Below are 15,980 nucleotides of genomic sequence, written 5' to 3'. Positions count from 1 at the left end.
CTGAGGCGAGAGGATCACCTGAGTGCAGGAGGTCAAGAGTACAGGGAGCCATGATCGCACTACTGTGATCTGTACTCCAGTCTGGGAAACAGAGTGAGACCCTGTCTCAAAAAATAAAAAAGAAGATGTAATTCTAACTGCATGAAATTGATGTACTTTTCCTATCAAGTATACAAAAACTCATCTCCTACCTGCTGTTTCTTGGTGGGATACTTCCGGATGTTTGCTCTGAAAAAAGGGTACTTTTCATAGCTATAATCATACATCCACTCACAGAAGTGATTTCCAATGTCAAATCCCCTGAAATAAGAGATAAGACAGTGCACAGAATGAGGCAAACCGTATGCCTGGAGGCTCCCTGACTGCAGAAGAAAGAAAGGCTGAGTTCCGAGCATGCCACTCCTGTTGCCATCTGGACTTGCTGAGGGAGCAGGACTGTAACTGCTTTAATGACAGAGACAGCCAACAGATAGTTGTCAGCATCACAGCTGACTAAAGCTATACAGGCGCACCTGAACCACAACTCCAGAACAATGTGTCTCCTCAACCAGGATTTATGAGAAGAAAATAATCTCTGAAGCCAAAAGAAAATGTCAAAGTCTAGCTGAATGGCATGGCTGTCCCCAACTAGCGCTGTCTCCTAGGAACAAGGAGGGCTGTGCCGCTTCACCACAACCATCACGGGCCACTGGATGAGAAGCCACTGATTCCAGGTGAAGCAGCTTGCAACTCAGGGTGGCATTTTGACTTATTTTCTCTAATAACTGTTAATTAAGCATATCATAATGATAAAACAATATTGAGATGGAAACACTGGACTATAACATATTACCTGTAATTGTAACTGCTGTATTCGAAGTCAATGAGCATTAGTTTCTGTTTTTCAGAATTCTCTTGGCCTTCCAGCAACAAGATATTACCTGCAAAAGGTTTGGATAACATGGCTTATGTTTTACAATAGAAGGTTCAAGTCCTTGAACAGCAGAGCCGAGAGAATGGATCTGATCCCTTAGGGAATCCTAAGTGAATGTGGCTTTTGGTCTGTGGACATCGCCAGGGCCTAGACAGAGCGTAGAAGTGCTCACGGGAGGCCTACCCCTGTGCACGGAGGCTCCTGACCCACCTGGCCATAAGCACCCCTGCTCACAGCCCTAGTCCCCGCCGGACCCCCAGGCTCACTATGGAACAAAGCCTGGTCTCTTGCTCTGCTGTCAGAAGAGTACTTCCCAAATGTTCTGTATGGTGGCATGCAGGAGCTCGGGCTAGCCAACCACCACCCTCAGCAGCCCTGGGACTTGGTTTGCCGTCTGCAGGCCAGCTGGTTGCAGCACCCCAGCTGGGAAGCTGTGGGAGTGCCTTCCAGTAAGAAAGACAAGAAAGAGCTCAGCCGCCACAGGGGATCCCCTGCTTTGTTCTTGCCTGCTTTTCCTTCCCAACAAGACCACAGGCAGCATTCCTACACCACTATTTCCTTTAGTGTTGGATTCTGGGTCAGGAGTTGGTCGGCCATCAGCCTGGCTCTGCAGGCCTACATTCCTGATATCCCCACACTAGACATGACGTTCAGCATCTCCGACATCCTGGGGCTGGCACCAGTGAGCCAACCTTTGCTAGGGTTTCAGCTGCTCTCCCCCCAGGATTTCTAGTGGAGGTATAGTGTCTAGGTTCGTCAGCATACTTTTTCCATTTAGGGTAGCAATTACAACATAAACTTGGGACCAGAAAACATGTATTGGCTCACACTTGTAATCACAGCACTTTGGGAGGTGGAGGTGGGAGGATCACTAGAGTCCAGGAGTTTAAGACCAGTGTGGAAAACACAGAGAGACTCCATCTCCATGAATTATTAGCCAGGCACAGTAGTGTGTGCCTGTGATCCCAACTACTCAGGAGGCTAAGGTAGAAGGATCACTTAATCCCAAGAGGCTAAGGCTACGTGGAGCCTTGATTGCGCTACTGCACACCAGCCTGGGTGACACAGTAACAGTCTCAAAAACAAAAAAAAAGGCAAATGGGAGGCAGACACCCAAAGTAGCAGAACAAAATTAATGTACAACTGTTACCTCTTCGATCCCTCCTACACTTTGCCATCATCAACGCAGCTGATCTCCTCCAGTCCCCTCTCTCTAGTGATGTCTGTGCCATTTATCACCCCCTCACCACCAGAAGGGCAAGGATAATACACAAAGTTGTAGCTGTAATGTCCATACCCTCCTTGACTTGAGTTAGCCAGCTACAAGCAGCTAATTAGTAAAAGGTAATTTGGCTCAAATGAATGGCTTACGGTTGACGGGTCTTCATGAGAGACCGTTCTCAGGATTAAAAGCAAACTGCTGAGCCTGGCAAAGAAGGGCTCAAGGTGTGACCTGAACTACTGTGACTGGGGGAGGCAAGGTCAAGGCAGAGCAAGGCCATGTCAGCAGCACCAGTGGGAGCTGCATAGTGGGGGGCCTCTGGTGAGACTATTCAATGTGCAATTGCGTGGGATGAAGTTTTGTTACAGTAAGGAACATATCACTGTCATGTTTTCAAAGCAGAGAAGCCCGAAGTAATTAATAGCACAGTGCACTGATACTAGGAGAGAAAGTGTTAGGATTACACGTGTTGCAATAAGCAACACTATGCTATGTGATGCAGAAGGGAAGGGCCCAGGACTGAATGGGGCAGGCAGTGGATCTTGTTCTTTTATTGCTTTTTCAGGTTAAAAAAAATCATATATGTTTACCATAAGGAGTTAAACACTGAAAAAGTAACATGTGACTTAGAAAGTTTAAGTTCTGTATCCCAATTCCCAAGTTTAGTGAATATTCTTTCGGATTTCTTCCATGTAATATATATATATATATATATATATATATATATTTTTTTTTTTTTTTTTTTTTTTTTTACAGGATCTTGCTCTGTCATCCAGGCTACAGTGCATAGTATACTATAGCCTTGAAATCCCAGGCTCAAGCCATCCTCCGGCCTCAGCTTACCAAGTAGCTGGGACTACAGGTGCACACCACTATGCCTGGCTAATTTTTTAATTTTTTGTAGAGATGAGGTCTTGCTATGCTGCCCAGGCTGGTCTAGAACTCTTGGGCTCAAGCAATCCTCCCACCTTGGCCTCCCAAAGTGCTGGAATTACAGACATGAGACACTGTGCCTGGCCTCATACTCTAAAAAAATAATACAAAACCTCATTGTCTGGTTGTATCATAATTTAATGTACCTAATACACTCTTGATGCTACCTGGCATTTTTCAGACACATTGCTAGTAATTTTCTAAGTATACACACAAACCTCATCTGTAATAGAACATAGCAATTCTTACCTTCTTGACAGTCATTATGACAAAATACAACTGGAGATGGAGTAGATTCAAGCAATGATCTGAAAAGAAAGGTTTCACTGTTACCTATCAAGCTTCTCAGTCAGCTGCATACCGTCTTGCCTTCTCCACATGGCCAGCACCGAATTCGTGCTCCAAAGCAACACACAGTTTGGGAGTAGTATCTGTGATGTGAATTCTGACAACTGTGTCAGAATTCCACAACAGCTCCACAGCAACAACTCCACAGCAGCTCCCGCCTGAAACCCCCACAGGCCCTCTGCACTCAGCTCTTCCCCCAGAGGACCCTCTGCATGTGCCACTCCCTCCTGGAGCCCCTTCCTCTGCTGGTCTCGGCTTGTACAGCACCCCCTTAGACAGCCCTTCTCTTACCAGTGACCCAAGCAGGTCCTCCTATGCAGACTAAGGGCCTACTTTGGTCTATGTTTCTGTCACAGCACTTATCACAATTGACATTATTTTATTTGTTTACTTGTTTTCCCTCGGCAGCGATCATCAAGCCTAGCAGAGGAGGCACATACCTGAGTAATTAGAGGTGTAAATACTTATGGCTGGGTGTGGTGGCTCACACCTGTAATCTCAGCACTTTGGGAGGCCGAGGTGGGCAGATCACGAGGTCAAGAGATCAAGACCACTCTGACCAACATGGTGAAACCCCGTCTCCACTAAAAATACAAAAATTAGCTGGGTGTGGTGGCGTGTACCTGTAGTCTCAGCTACTCGGGAGGCTGAGGCAGGAGAATCACTTGAACCCAGGAGGGGGAAGTTGCAGTGAGCTGAGATCGCGCCACTGCACTCCAGCCTGGCAACAAAGCGAGACTCCGTCTTATTAAACAAACAAAAAATGGTGTAAATACTTGTTAGTGTACAGATGTGAGTGGCCTGCACCCAGCATCACTCTGAGGACAATGATGGCCTTGCTTCAGAGATCAGCAGGAAGATTCTGTTTCTCACAAAAGCCAAGGTTGAACTGTAAGGAAGAGGGATTTTTCTCACACTCCCCAGCCTGCCCTTACTCCCTTCTCCCCAACACAGAAAATCCACCCCGCTAGACACTCTACTGCCCTGGCCATCAAGCCACTCCTTTGACATTTTCCTTCTCTATGGAACTTTCACAAACTGACTAAAGGCCACGTGTGAGCCTCTAGTCCATAGAGTCTATGATCTCTAGTCCTCTAGAGAACCATAATTCCAGATGACAAAACTTATCTGTTTAAATTCATCCTGTAAAATCAATGTAAAATGCCAGACATAAGGCAAGCTCATTCAATGTTTACTGACAATAGTTTTAGTGACTAAGAATAAAGTCAGGAAATAGAAGGAAAACTCACCTCAGGTTTTCCAGTTCCAAAGGCAGATTGTAACTGAGCAATTTGTGGAGCTTTTTAATTCTGGATTCCTCAGTAAATTTAATTCTCAGAACTTCATTTAGATATCTATTAAATTTTTTTTTTAAAAAAGAACAGAACAAAGAATCACCATCAATTCACCAAGGCTTGTTGTTCTTGGGGCTTTGGTTAAACATTCAATCCCAGCGCAGTCCCAATGCCAGCGGGACCCCTCTGGCTGCCACGACTGAGGGAGAGGAGCGGCCTTGGGGGTTCATGGCATTCTAGGAAGGTGACTTTCTGCCCCTTCACCCGTTCAATAGCATTTTTGTATAAGCCTTCTTTCTTGGTTTAGGAATTGACTTTTATATGTAAGAAAGACTTACTTATGAGACAAGTATCACCAGCTGACACCCTGCACTTCAGTGAACTAGGAAGACCTAGTTGCTCACTCTGGTACTTCTAGGAGCCACCACTGTAAAACTACATTAGGACCAAGTGATTTCACCACTTACTTTTCCATTGTGCCAAAAAGCCATTTTGGTTCCTTATTGAATGGCATTTTCATACCATGAAACGTAGCCATTTTCTCAGCGATTTCCGCAGAAATATCTGGCAAACTTAATTCTTCAGTATCTAATCGCCGGCTCTGAAATAGAAAAGGGAGTTAAAAACTGACCTTTACCAAGTAAACTAAAAAGAGTGAGATCACACAGTCTTAGGAATGAGAAGCCAGTTTTTGTAGTGCATTTAAGTCTCACCCAATGCCCCAAATTCCCTTAAAAATGGACGCTGCGTCCCCATAGACAGTGACCCAGCAATTGCTATGGCACTTCGACAGTGAGGAGCCGGCCACCTCCAAATATCTATTTCATTCTGAACCCCTTTTAACTATGAGAACTCCTTCCTTAAATTTTATTGAACTAAAACTACGCTATCATCTCTTCTTCTGGTCTCTAAAACCACAGCAAATGTCTATTCTCTACCCAATGCTGAAGTCTATGTCTTCAGCAGTTTATCACACAGCTCCGCTCCCAGCTCCTCCATCAGCTGGGACATTCCACTCTGATGTGTTGCAGGTGAGATGCGGGGTCCAGAACAGGTCCTAACCAGGAGATGTGTCACAGGGACAGGGGGGCCGTCTCCAGCTGCTCCCAGTGGTGGTGTCAGCACCTGGCCTGGCACAGAGAAGGTGTCCAGAGCAAAGCTGGGCAAAAAAACAGTGTCTAGAGGACTTCCTCCTGGCCTCTGCATCCTGCACTTCCCCTAAATCAGCCTGAGGCCATGCTTGTTTGGCTGCCCTTTTACAGGAGGCCCATGGGAGCTCACAATCAACTGAAACCTCTAGAGCTTCCTCGTGTGACCTACCACCCTGCAGAAATCTAAAGAGAGGTTTCTGTGAAAATGCAAAGAAGTACAGCACAGAGGTATGAGTGAATGCTCCCAACTTAGGGAAACCCCAGTTGAAATCATGGCTTTAATTCTCATTTCAAAGCTACATGGCCATCCAAGTTCCCTCATACATCTGTGTGTTCCCATTTTTATCAAATGGGAATCAGGACATAAAGTCTCTCACAGAGTTGCCAGGAGAGCTGGAGGAGAGAACACAGGTGAGGTCTCTGGGACAGCACCCAGCCCAGGGTGCAGCTCAGCAAGTGGCAGACGTCTGCTACTGAGAGCTAAGAGCTCACTGTAAGCATTGGGCTCAACCTTCTATTCAATTCCCTCCAGAAAGCACTGTCACCACACACTGTCAACAAATTACCATGCTGCGACAAGAACAGGGACTCCACTTCCAGCAGCAGGACACGCGGGACTTATTAAGGTTGCTCACTCAGCTTTCAAAACTGCCATTAATTTGGCAACAAGGAAAATCTAAAGCTAACATGCTCAGATATGAACATATCTCAGTATTCCAAATTCCTTCCCCAGCACAGAGAGAAACAGATTACCTACCATCCTTAGTGGCCCCGCTATTCTCACATGCCCTTTGAAAGATGGCTACAGGAATCATGAAACTAAATCACCTGATCCCAAGCAGTGAAGAGTAAACCTAAGCCAGGCGTGGTGGCTCATGCCTGTAATCCCAGCACTTTGGGAGGCCAAGGCGGGAGGATTGCTTGAGCCCAGGAATTTGAGACCAGCCTGGGCAACACAGGGAGACCCCATCTCTACAAAAAAATAAACAAAATTAGTCAAACATGGTGGCACATGCCTGTAGTCCCAGCTACTCAGGAGGCTGAGGTGAGAGGATTGCTTGAGCCTGGGAGGTTGAGGCTGCAGTGAGCTGAGATCAAGCCGCTTATATTTCACTATACTGGGCAACAGAGTGAGACCCTATCTTAAAAAAAAAAAAAAAAAGCAAATCTAGAAATAACATATAGTATTAGGTTGAATCAAATGAAACTGCCATTCTTGTTGGTCAAAAACAGTTAAACACCAGCAGCATCATATGGTTCAAACCTAGTATATAACAGAATTTAAAAAAAATTTTCACTATGGCTGGGTGCAGTGGCTCACACCTGTAATCCTGGTGACTTAGGAGGCTGAGGCAGGAAAGGAGCTTGAAGCCAGGAATTCAAGACCAGCCTGGGTAACATAGCAAGACCCATCTCTACAAAAAAATTTTTTTAATAAGCTGGGTGTGCTGGTGTGCATGCACCTGTACTCCCAGCTACCTGAAAGGCTAAGGCAAAAAGATCACTTAAGTCCAGGAGTTCGAGGCTGTAGTGAGCTATGATCATGCCACTGCACTCCAGCCTGGGCAAGACAGTGAGATTCCCATCTCAAAAAAAAAAAATTTAATATGTAATAAACAATATATACAAGAGCATAGATAGAACTTAAGAACTAGAACAAAATCGATTCCACAAATACTATAATCTATGTGTCCTCATGCCTGCCCTTTTTGTCCCCAAGATACTTTTATTATTCTGAATTGTGTTAACACAATTCCCTTACCTTTTCCAAAAAGAGAACTTTCACTACATGTGCATATATTCTTAAACAATTTTTAAAATGTATCAGGCTTTATAGAATGGTATGATACTACTTACAGTCTCCTGCAGTTTGGTTTTATCATTCGACATTATATTTGTAAGATTCACGTATATTGCCACTTATAACCATATGAGGTTTTATTATTTCCAAAATTCTTTCAAAAAGTTATTATCTCGGCCAGGTGCAGTGGCTCACGCCTATAATTCCAGCACTTTGGGAGGCCAAGGTGGGCGGATCACCTGAGGTCGGGAGTTCAAGACCAGCCTGGCCAACATGGAGAAACCCTGTCTCTACTAAAACATAGCCAGGTGCCAGGGAGCAAACTAAAGGTAAAAGCTGGCGCAATGAAGGCACCATCCACTCATCTAAACACATCCTCAGCACTGGCACCTAGCACAACGCTAGCACAGATGGACAGTACCACTGTCAACTAGAAGAGGATATCTTCTCTGGGGAGACAGAGCACAACTAGCCTCCCTGTTTCTGGGCTGTGGGATTAGACAAAGAAACCCCTGCCCCTGGTCCCTAGCCAGACATAGCAGAGCACCCCTCTGCCAGGCATCCTACTGCTAGGCTCCATCTGCACAGCCTCTCATGGATAAGACATCTCATGCAGCAGGGCAGGAAAAGCTAGCAGCTTATGACTCTAGTCCTCAAGGAGCTTATGCTCAATTAAAATGGGGAATATCTGGTCTATCTAGGAAGGGAGTGCAGGCTGACATAGACCAGCATTGCCAACCAAAGAAGTACTGCCAGGGCTCAGAGCCATACTTCAAAACACTTAGGGTTCATGAGAACCCCTGGGCATGAAGAATTGTGCAGGGCATGGAGTCGGGGGTGGGTGGGTAGAGGGACAGAAACTATGCTTTAGATATGTACATGTAACTCTAAGACATGGTACTGGTAAATGTTATAGCAACACTAAAACTGCCTTGGGACAATAAGAAAGGGAAAATAATCCTGACTGCTTAGAAATAAGACTGCAAGGTCTTGGAGCAAGGCCTTGAAATCTAAGAATTTGACCAGCATATGGGGACAGGAAGATGGGAGGTAGGGAGACTCAGTGGGAATGCACAAAACAAACCAAGGAAGGGTGATGGGAAAGAACAGGCATGGCCCCTCACAGGGCTACAGCCAGAGACTGAGCAGGGTACAGTCAAGGCCAACATGTTCCAGCAGCAAGTTCTATAAAGCAGGGCCCCAGAAGTTGAGAGGAACAAGGTGAAAAAGGGCAAAGTCTCAGGGTACACAGCCTCAGGGGACAATGAAATAAGTTTCATATATTTTTCAAATTTGGATGAATATACCTTTACAGGAAAGAAAGAGGTTCTGATAGGAGTACAAAATAAATGTTGCTTTCCATGATTTCTGATACAGTTTAATGACATAGGTGAGGTTAACAGTTCAAGAACCAGCATTGCAGGTTCTGGCAGCAATGAGACAAAAAAGCCATCTTCTGTCTGTGGCTTATGTCAACTGAGCCTTTATGAACAAATCTTACCGGGATGAACTGTTCCAGTCGGCCTTGGGGAAAGATGCCATAGAGTTTTGGCCCAAGTGACCTCTCTGCGAGAATGGCAAACATAACGCTCTCCAGAACCATGGCTTCGGCCCCCTAAAACAGATGGCAACAAGTCAGGTGTTTACTGAGTGTTTGCTATGCGCCAGGCATCAGAGGCACTCTCACAGGAGTGTTTCATCTAATCCTCACGAGTATTCTTTCATGTGGACACTACTGTTATCACCATCCCCATTTTAAATATGAAGAAATAGAGGTTCCAAAGTCACAAATCTTGTCATTTGCAGGATTCACGCTTGCAAGCACTACGCTATATTGGTAAGATTTAAAATGTGAGTTTAAGTTAGGTCACTAGTTCCAAAAATAGAAAAATATCCATCAGTGCTTTTATTGTTTCTATTTATTTCGCAACCTATATAGGAGTCTCACTCTTGGCATCTCACCAAAGGCCACAACACCATCCATTCTGGTAAGGGTTGATTTGCTTTTGGTTGAGTGCACCTAGTTAAAGCAAAGGATCCAAAAGACCTTCTGCCTACTAAATTGGGCTCATGGGTCCAACAAGCTTGAAAATTACTGATTTAGGTCCAGCGTCTATGGCTCTCTAGTCCAAAGAGCAGCCGAGCATGGAGCATCCCAGATTTCAGCTGGCATACCTGACCTTTTCCTGTTATTGAATGTTTGTCTTGCTGAAATCTCTATGATGCTGTCTGTTCTATCTTCGTCCTAATAATTAATGTGGGATCTATCATCATTTTGCCTTCAAAATCCATGCTTTGATCTCAAAGCAAATTCAGTCCTTGGTCTTTCCCCCTTAAACAGCACATTACAGCATAAGGGTTTCTATCTGTTGGAGTGAAGGAGTCATTCTTACCCAGAGGTCCACCTGAATCTCTTAAAGAGCTTTTACAGGCTAGGTGGTGGCTCATGCCTGTAATCTCAACACTTTGGGAGGCTGAGGTGGGAGGATCACTTGAGGCCAGGAGTTAAGAGACCAACCTGGGCAACACAGTGAGATGCCCCATCACCACCAAAGTCTCTTTAAAATAAAAAAAGAACTTTTGCAAAGAGATTCCTAGGTCCTACCCCAAGTATTAAAAGAGAGGCACCAGCAGAGCTGTTTTGAAAAAGCTTTCAGATGATTCTAATTCACCCCCTGTGAAGAAATGTGCTGTGGAGGAACATGATCCCAGAGAAACATTCTCTAAACACATTCACGTTACCAAAAACTGAGAAACCAAGAGGACAAACTTATTAGGAAATGATACAGTACTAGAGTTAGTAAGAAGAAAACAAAAAAGATAAGCCACTTCCAAAAGATATCAGACCACATTAAAGCAAAAAGTATTTTGGTCACTTTTACATTTTGTGGGAGCAAATGGATTTGTCAGTAATCCTCCACAATTATCATCTACAACCATCATTTGTATAATCCTCACAATTATGACCTGTCATCTTGTGAAGCTCAATCTTTCCTAATTTGTGGTTTTGTGTATATGACAATAGACTGACAACATCAATCTATCAAGCTAATGAATTTTAGGGTGGGATTTGATATCAGACAGGTTTTATTTCTTAAAACCTTAGAGAACGACAACAAAGATCTAGTATCCTTGTTTAGTTATCAAAAGGTTTCCAAGGACTTTTCAGTCCTATGGTAGAGTCTTCCAGAGGTGCAGTCCCCATCTTACTCCAAGCCCAACATCACAGAAACTTTCTGGGGCATTTAAGCAATGGTCTGCAAAGCCTCCTCCAAGTCTCTGCTTAGACATTATGTTCCCCTGCTCCCCAGGGGGCAGCAGAGTCCTGGTGCTCCGGAGACTGTGGTCCCCACCCCCACCCTCGTGCTGTGTAAAACACAAAAGTAACCAGGGGCTGGGCATAGCAGGACAAGGGGGTGCTGGACTCAGAAGTTCAGCATTTTGCACATCACGTCCACTGGGAAGGATTCTCGGAGGTGACTTTATTTACGTGTGGCATTGTCAACACATGTCACCAGCACTAGCCAGAATCCTCTCCAGAGCTGAGTCAACCCAGATAGGACATAGAGAAGAGGAAAAGAGATGTAAGAACTTTCCAATTCTCTTTAGCACCACCCTAAACATTGTAAACAAAAACACCCTTATTCTTATGTAATACTGCAGTTCAATATTTATTCACAGTGGGAGAAAGGGGGAGATGGTGCATGGGGAGAAGGATTTGGAGAGGAAGAAAATGAGGCTGGGCACCATGGCTCACGCCTGTAATCCCAACACTTCGGGAGGCCGAGGCAGGCAGATCACCTGAGGTCAGGAGTTTGAGACCAGCCTGGCCAAACATGGTGAAACCCTATCTCTACCAAAAAAAGTACAAAAATTAGCTGGGCATGGTGGCGGGCGCCTGTAATCCCAGCTACTCAAGAGGCTGAGGCAGGAGAATCTCTTGAACCTGGGAGGCAGAGGTTGCAGTGAGCCGAGATCACACCGCTGTACTCCAGCCTGGGCGACGGAGCAAGACTGTCTCAAAAAAAAAAAACAAAACAAAATGAAAGAGAACACCAAGGCACAAGCAAAAAAACAAAAAACAAAAAACAAAAAACAACAGGTTAAGGATGGCAGAGAATCCTAGAATAAGTGCACCAACTACTGGTGGTCTTCTTGTCATCACTAAGTCTCCAGGCACCCTCCTGATTGCTCCTGAAAGTGAGCATGGTAAAAAGTGGGGTTGGACAGACATGGCTGGGTTCTCTCCTGCACCATGCATTGGTTTAGCCACAGCTGGTGACAGTGGAGGGAGAACTGGTCCTATTTTTTCACATATCTCAACTTGGAACAATTTACTTGGGCTTCAGAAATACTCATTAATACACTGGCCCAAAACACACTTACATGTCTACTCTGTCCTGGCATTGTGCTAAGCGCCAGGGAACCAACAAAGAACAAGACACATAAGGCCCCTGCCCACAATGGGGCTTACATGAGGGAGGGAGGGATAGAGAGAGAGAGAGAGAGAGAGAGAAACGGACAGTAAGCAAGTACACACAGCTATGGACGGGGCTCACTGTCATGAGGGAAACAAGGGTGACTGGTGTGGTAGAGTGGGTATTTCTAAGGAGGCCACACTGAACTGACCTGAGATCTGAGGTGTGAGAAGCCACAGCAGCCCCACAGGAGCACAGGGCCATGAGGAACAAGTGTGATGCCTTCAAGGAACTGAGAGGCCTGTCTCACTGGAACAGGGCAAGTAAGGAAAAGGAAGAGAACAGCATGAGATAGCTGGGTGGACTGGGGCTCACAGAAAGGACTGGGCCAAAGATACCAATTCACAAGTCCTCAACATGTTGATGATGTTTACAGCTCACAAACTGGGTTCGACCCCCTGGGGACAGAAGAGGAACCAGCACAGGCCTTAAAATGCCCTTTCTTACTGTGACTGTCGAAACAGTAAGAAAGCTTTCTGGCCGGATGCGGTGGCTCACGCCTGTAATCCCAGCACTTTGGGAGGCCGAGGCAGGTGGATCACGAGGTCAGGAGATCGAGACCATCCTGGCTAACACAGTGAAACCCCATCTCTACTAAAAATACAAAAAATGAGCCGAGTGTGGTGGCAGGCACCTGTAGTCCCAGCTACTCGGGAGGCTGAGGCAGGAGAATGGTGTGAACCAAGGAGGCGGAGCTTGCAGTGAGTGAAATCGCACCACTGCACTCCAGCCTGGGCAACAGAGCGAGACTCAGTCTCAAAAAAAAAAAGAAAGCTTTCTACAGGGCACCCTCGCATACACTCCCAAAACACATTATCCACAGCAATACTCCCTCTCACAACTGGGCAATGCTTATTAATATTGTCCACTCTATTTCATTTGAAAAAGCAATCAACATGCTAACATTTCATGCCCCACTAGAGGTTCACAAGCCACAACTTGAAAAACTGGTTTAAGTTCAGGCAGTAAGAAGAGGGCCCAGGCCGGAAGATGAGGTGAGGCAGGCACCACTGTGAGGAAGGAGAGTGGCATTCCCTAATAGTGCTGCAAAGTGGCCATTAGATTTGGCAATATGGAACCTGTTGGTGACAAAAACAAGAACAGTTTCAGAGTGATGGGGGGACAGGTGTCAGATTGGAGCATGTGAAGAATGAGCAGAAGCGGGAGAGAGAAGTGGTTGAGAATGGAACAAGAGGTTTAAACCGACTTTATCTATGAAGTTTCCTTTATTTAAAATCCAGGAAGAAGAGTATTGGTGTTATGAACCTCTTGAGAAGACATAACAGCATTTCTGTGGTATTTCAGCCAAAAACTCATAACCTCAATTGGGAGAAAACACTAGACAAGCTGAAATTGAGGAGACATTTCCAAAATAACGGATCAGTACTCTTCACAAGTATAAAGATTATAAATAACAAAAGAATTGTTACAGGCTGAAAAAGACTAAAGAGAAATAGCCAATGCAATGTTGAGATCTAACTCAATCTTGAGACAGAACAAAAGAAAATATGCACAAAAAACTTCTAAAATTCAATTCAGTTCACAGTTTAGTTGTTATTATAGTTATTATTATTATTATTCTTTTTTTGGCAATGGAGTTTCACTCTGTCGCCAGTTGCCCAGGCTGGAGTGCAGTGGCGAGATCTCGGCTCACTGCAGCCTCCAACTCCCAGGTTCATGCGATTCTCCTGCCTCAGCCTCCCAAGTAGCTGGGACTATAGGCATTCGCTACCAAGCCCAGTTTATTTTTGTATTTTTAGTAAAAACAGGGTTTCACCCTGTTGGCCAAGCTGGTCTCAAACTCCCGACCTCAAGTGATCAGCTCACCTTGGCCTCCCAAAGTGCTGGGATTACAGGCGTTTAGTTATTATTATTGCATCAAAGTTAATGTCCTGGTTTTGACCATTGCACTGTGGTTATGTGAGATGTTCACATTAGGGAAACTGAGTGAGGGAGTAAATGGGAAATCTCTGTACTATTTTTTTTTTCTTTTTTGAGTCGGAGTCTTGCACTGTCACCCAGGCTGGAGTGCAGTGGCACGATCTCGGCTCACTGCAAGCTCTGCCTCCTGGGTTCACGCCATTCTCCTGCCTCAGCCTCCCAAGTAGTTGGGACTACAGGTGCCCACCACCATGCCCAGCTACTTTTTTTTTGTATTTTTAGTAGAGACGGGGTGTCACCGTGTTAGTCAGGATGGTCTCGATCTCCTGACCTTGTGATCCACCTGCCTTGGCCTCCCAAAGTGCTGGGATTATGGCGTGAGCCACCATGCCTGGCCTCTCTGTACTATTCTTGAAATTTTTTCCTGTAAGTCTAAAATTGGTATGAAATAAGTTAAAAATAAGTTCATATAAAAAAAAACTGAAATCAAGCAATATGACAAAATAAGTGACTAATTCTGCACAGTGAGGATAAAGGTGCTTACTATACTTTCCCATGCTTTCAAACCTGTCTTCCGAAAAAGGAGACAGGGAAGTGAGAAAGCAGAGACAGGAGATACCGCCTCCAGAAATCTTGCGGGAAAGGAAGCAGGGACAGGGTGGGGCCAAGAAAAGCATGAGGCAAGTGACCAGTTTATTATTTCTCACGATTCTGTGGGGTGACTGGGGCTCACCTGGATGGCAGAGCGGTTGAGAAGAAACAGCCAATGAAAAAGGGGAGAGGAAGGCACAAGGAGTGAAGGGACAGGTCAAGAAGTGAGGCCCAAAAGCAGACAAGTGGAGAGCTCAACACATGCAGCCCAGGGAAGGACAGCCCTTCAGAGTCAGTGGAAGACACGGGTACAAATGCAGAGGGCTTACAGGCAAAGACAGGAGAGAAGCAGCAGCTGGGGAGTGAGGTGATACTGCCTGCTCAGGGCAGGAACAGGGAGGTTTGAAGAGAAAAAGGAAGGCCTGAAACAGACCTCTCAGCTCTGGAAGGCAAACCTAGAGAAACTCAGAGGCTGCCCAGCAGTGATGAGCGCCCACCCGAGGCTTGGCCCCATAACTGTAAGATGAAGCTGGTCCTGCCAATGATGGATTTTTCCTCTAACAATGTTCAGCTGCTTGGGTGCAGCACAGAGAAGGCAAGTGGGTGGCTGGGTTTGGCAGGAGTGGAGTTTTGTGAGATGAGTCCAGCAGAAGGCCAGTGGAGAGAGTGAGTGAGAATGTGTGGAAGGCAAGGATCATGATGGCAGAGTGTAGTTCTTCAGCCGGGCAAGGTGAACGTGGGACGGAGGACTGAAGGAAAGCCAGGAGTCAGCCGTGTCTGGACCAGAGGTCTCAGTGGTGGTCACAGAGCCATGGCTATGGGGGTGCCAAAGTGTACTGGGAGGTCAGCAGATGGGTTGTTGAAACTGGCATGTCATCATTGGCAGGACCAGCTTCATCTTACAGTTATGGGGCCAAGCCTTGGGTGGGTGCTCACCACTGCTGGGCAGCCTGCTGATTTCTCCAGGTTTGCCTTCCAGAGCCGAGAGGTCTGTTTCAGGCCTTCCTTTTTCTCTTCATGTCAGAGAGGGCACAATTTCTGGCAATTAGGTCTGGGGCACATCCATGAGTGGATAATGGAAGAGCAATGAAAGGAAAAGGTTGTTAGTGGATGAGGAGGTCAAGATACAGAGCCCAGAGAATGACAGCAGGAACCAAAACAAACTCAGAGGCTGAGCCATGGACTCATCTCACCAAGGGATGAGAGCCGTCAGGAGGAGTCAAGGGCTAGAGCCACGGGTGTGAGCCTCACAAAACTGGGTTTTCAACACAGGAGACATGGCAGGCAGGAATGAGGAAGGAGTAAGAAGGCACCAACCCCACTAGTGGCCCTGAGGTACTTGAGAAGTGACTGAGGAAACCGCCTCC

At 45.8% G+C, this 15,980-nt stretch overlaps 1 protein-coding gene across 4 annotated transcripts in view; it reads right to left on the bottom strand.

Moving 5' to 3' along the window:
• CHKA (choline kinase alpha) overlaps positions 1–15,980 on the bottom strand; it is a 76,329-nt gene that overhangs the window by 13,944 nt on the left and 46,405 nt on the right. For 3 of the 4 annotated variants that reach the window (XM_033206409.1, XM_033206406.1, XM_033206407.1), the window contains 6 exons: positions 9,165–9,278; positions 5,179–5,312; positions 4,667–4,771; positions 3,318–3,376; positions 833–920; positions 192–300 (listed from right to left, as the gene is read on the bottom strand). In XM_033206409.1, coding sequence (XP_033062300.1) covers positions 192–300; positions 833–920; positions 3,318–3,376; positions 4,667–4,771; positions 5,179–5,312; positions 9,165–9,278 — 609 coding nt within the window. The remainder of the gene's footprint in view (positions 1–191; positions 301–832; positions 921–3,317; positions 3,377–4,666; positions 4,772–5,178; positions 5,313–9,164; positions 9,279–15,980) is intronic. The other variant, XM_033206408.1, reaches the window with a different exon arrangement.

This window comes from Trachypithecus francoisi, unplaced genomic scaffold (genome assembly GCF_009764315.1).
Source record: "Trachypithecus francoisi isolate TF-2019V2 unplaced genomic scaffold, Tfra_2.0 Lachesis_group8, whole genome shotgun sequence".
NCBI lineage: Eukaryota > Metazoa > Chordata > Mammalia > Primates > Cercopithecidae > Trachypithecus > Trachypithecus francoisi.
This window is presented reverse-complemented; position numbering and strand designations above follow the sequence as displayed.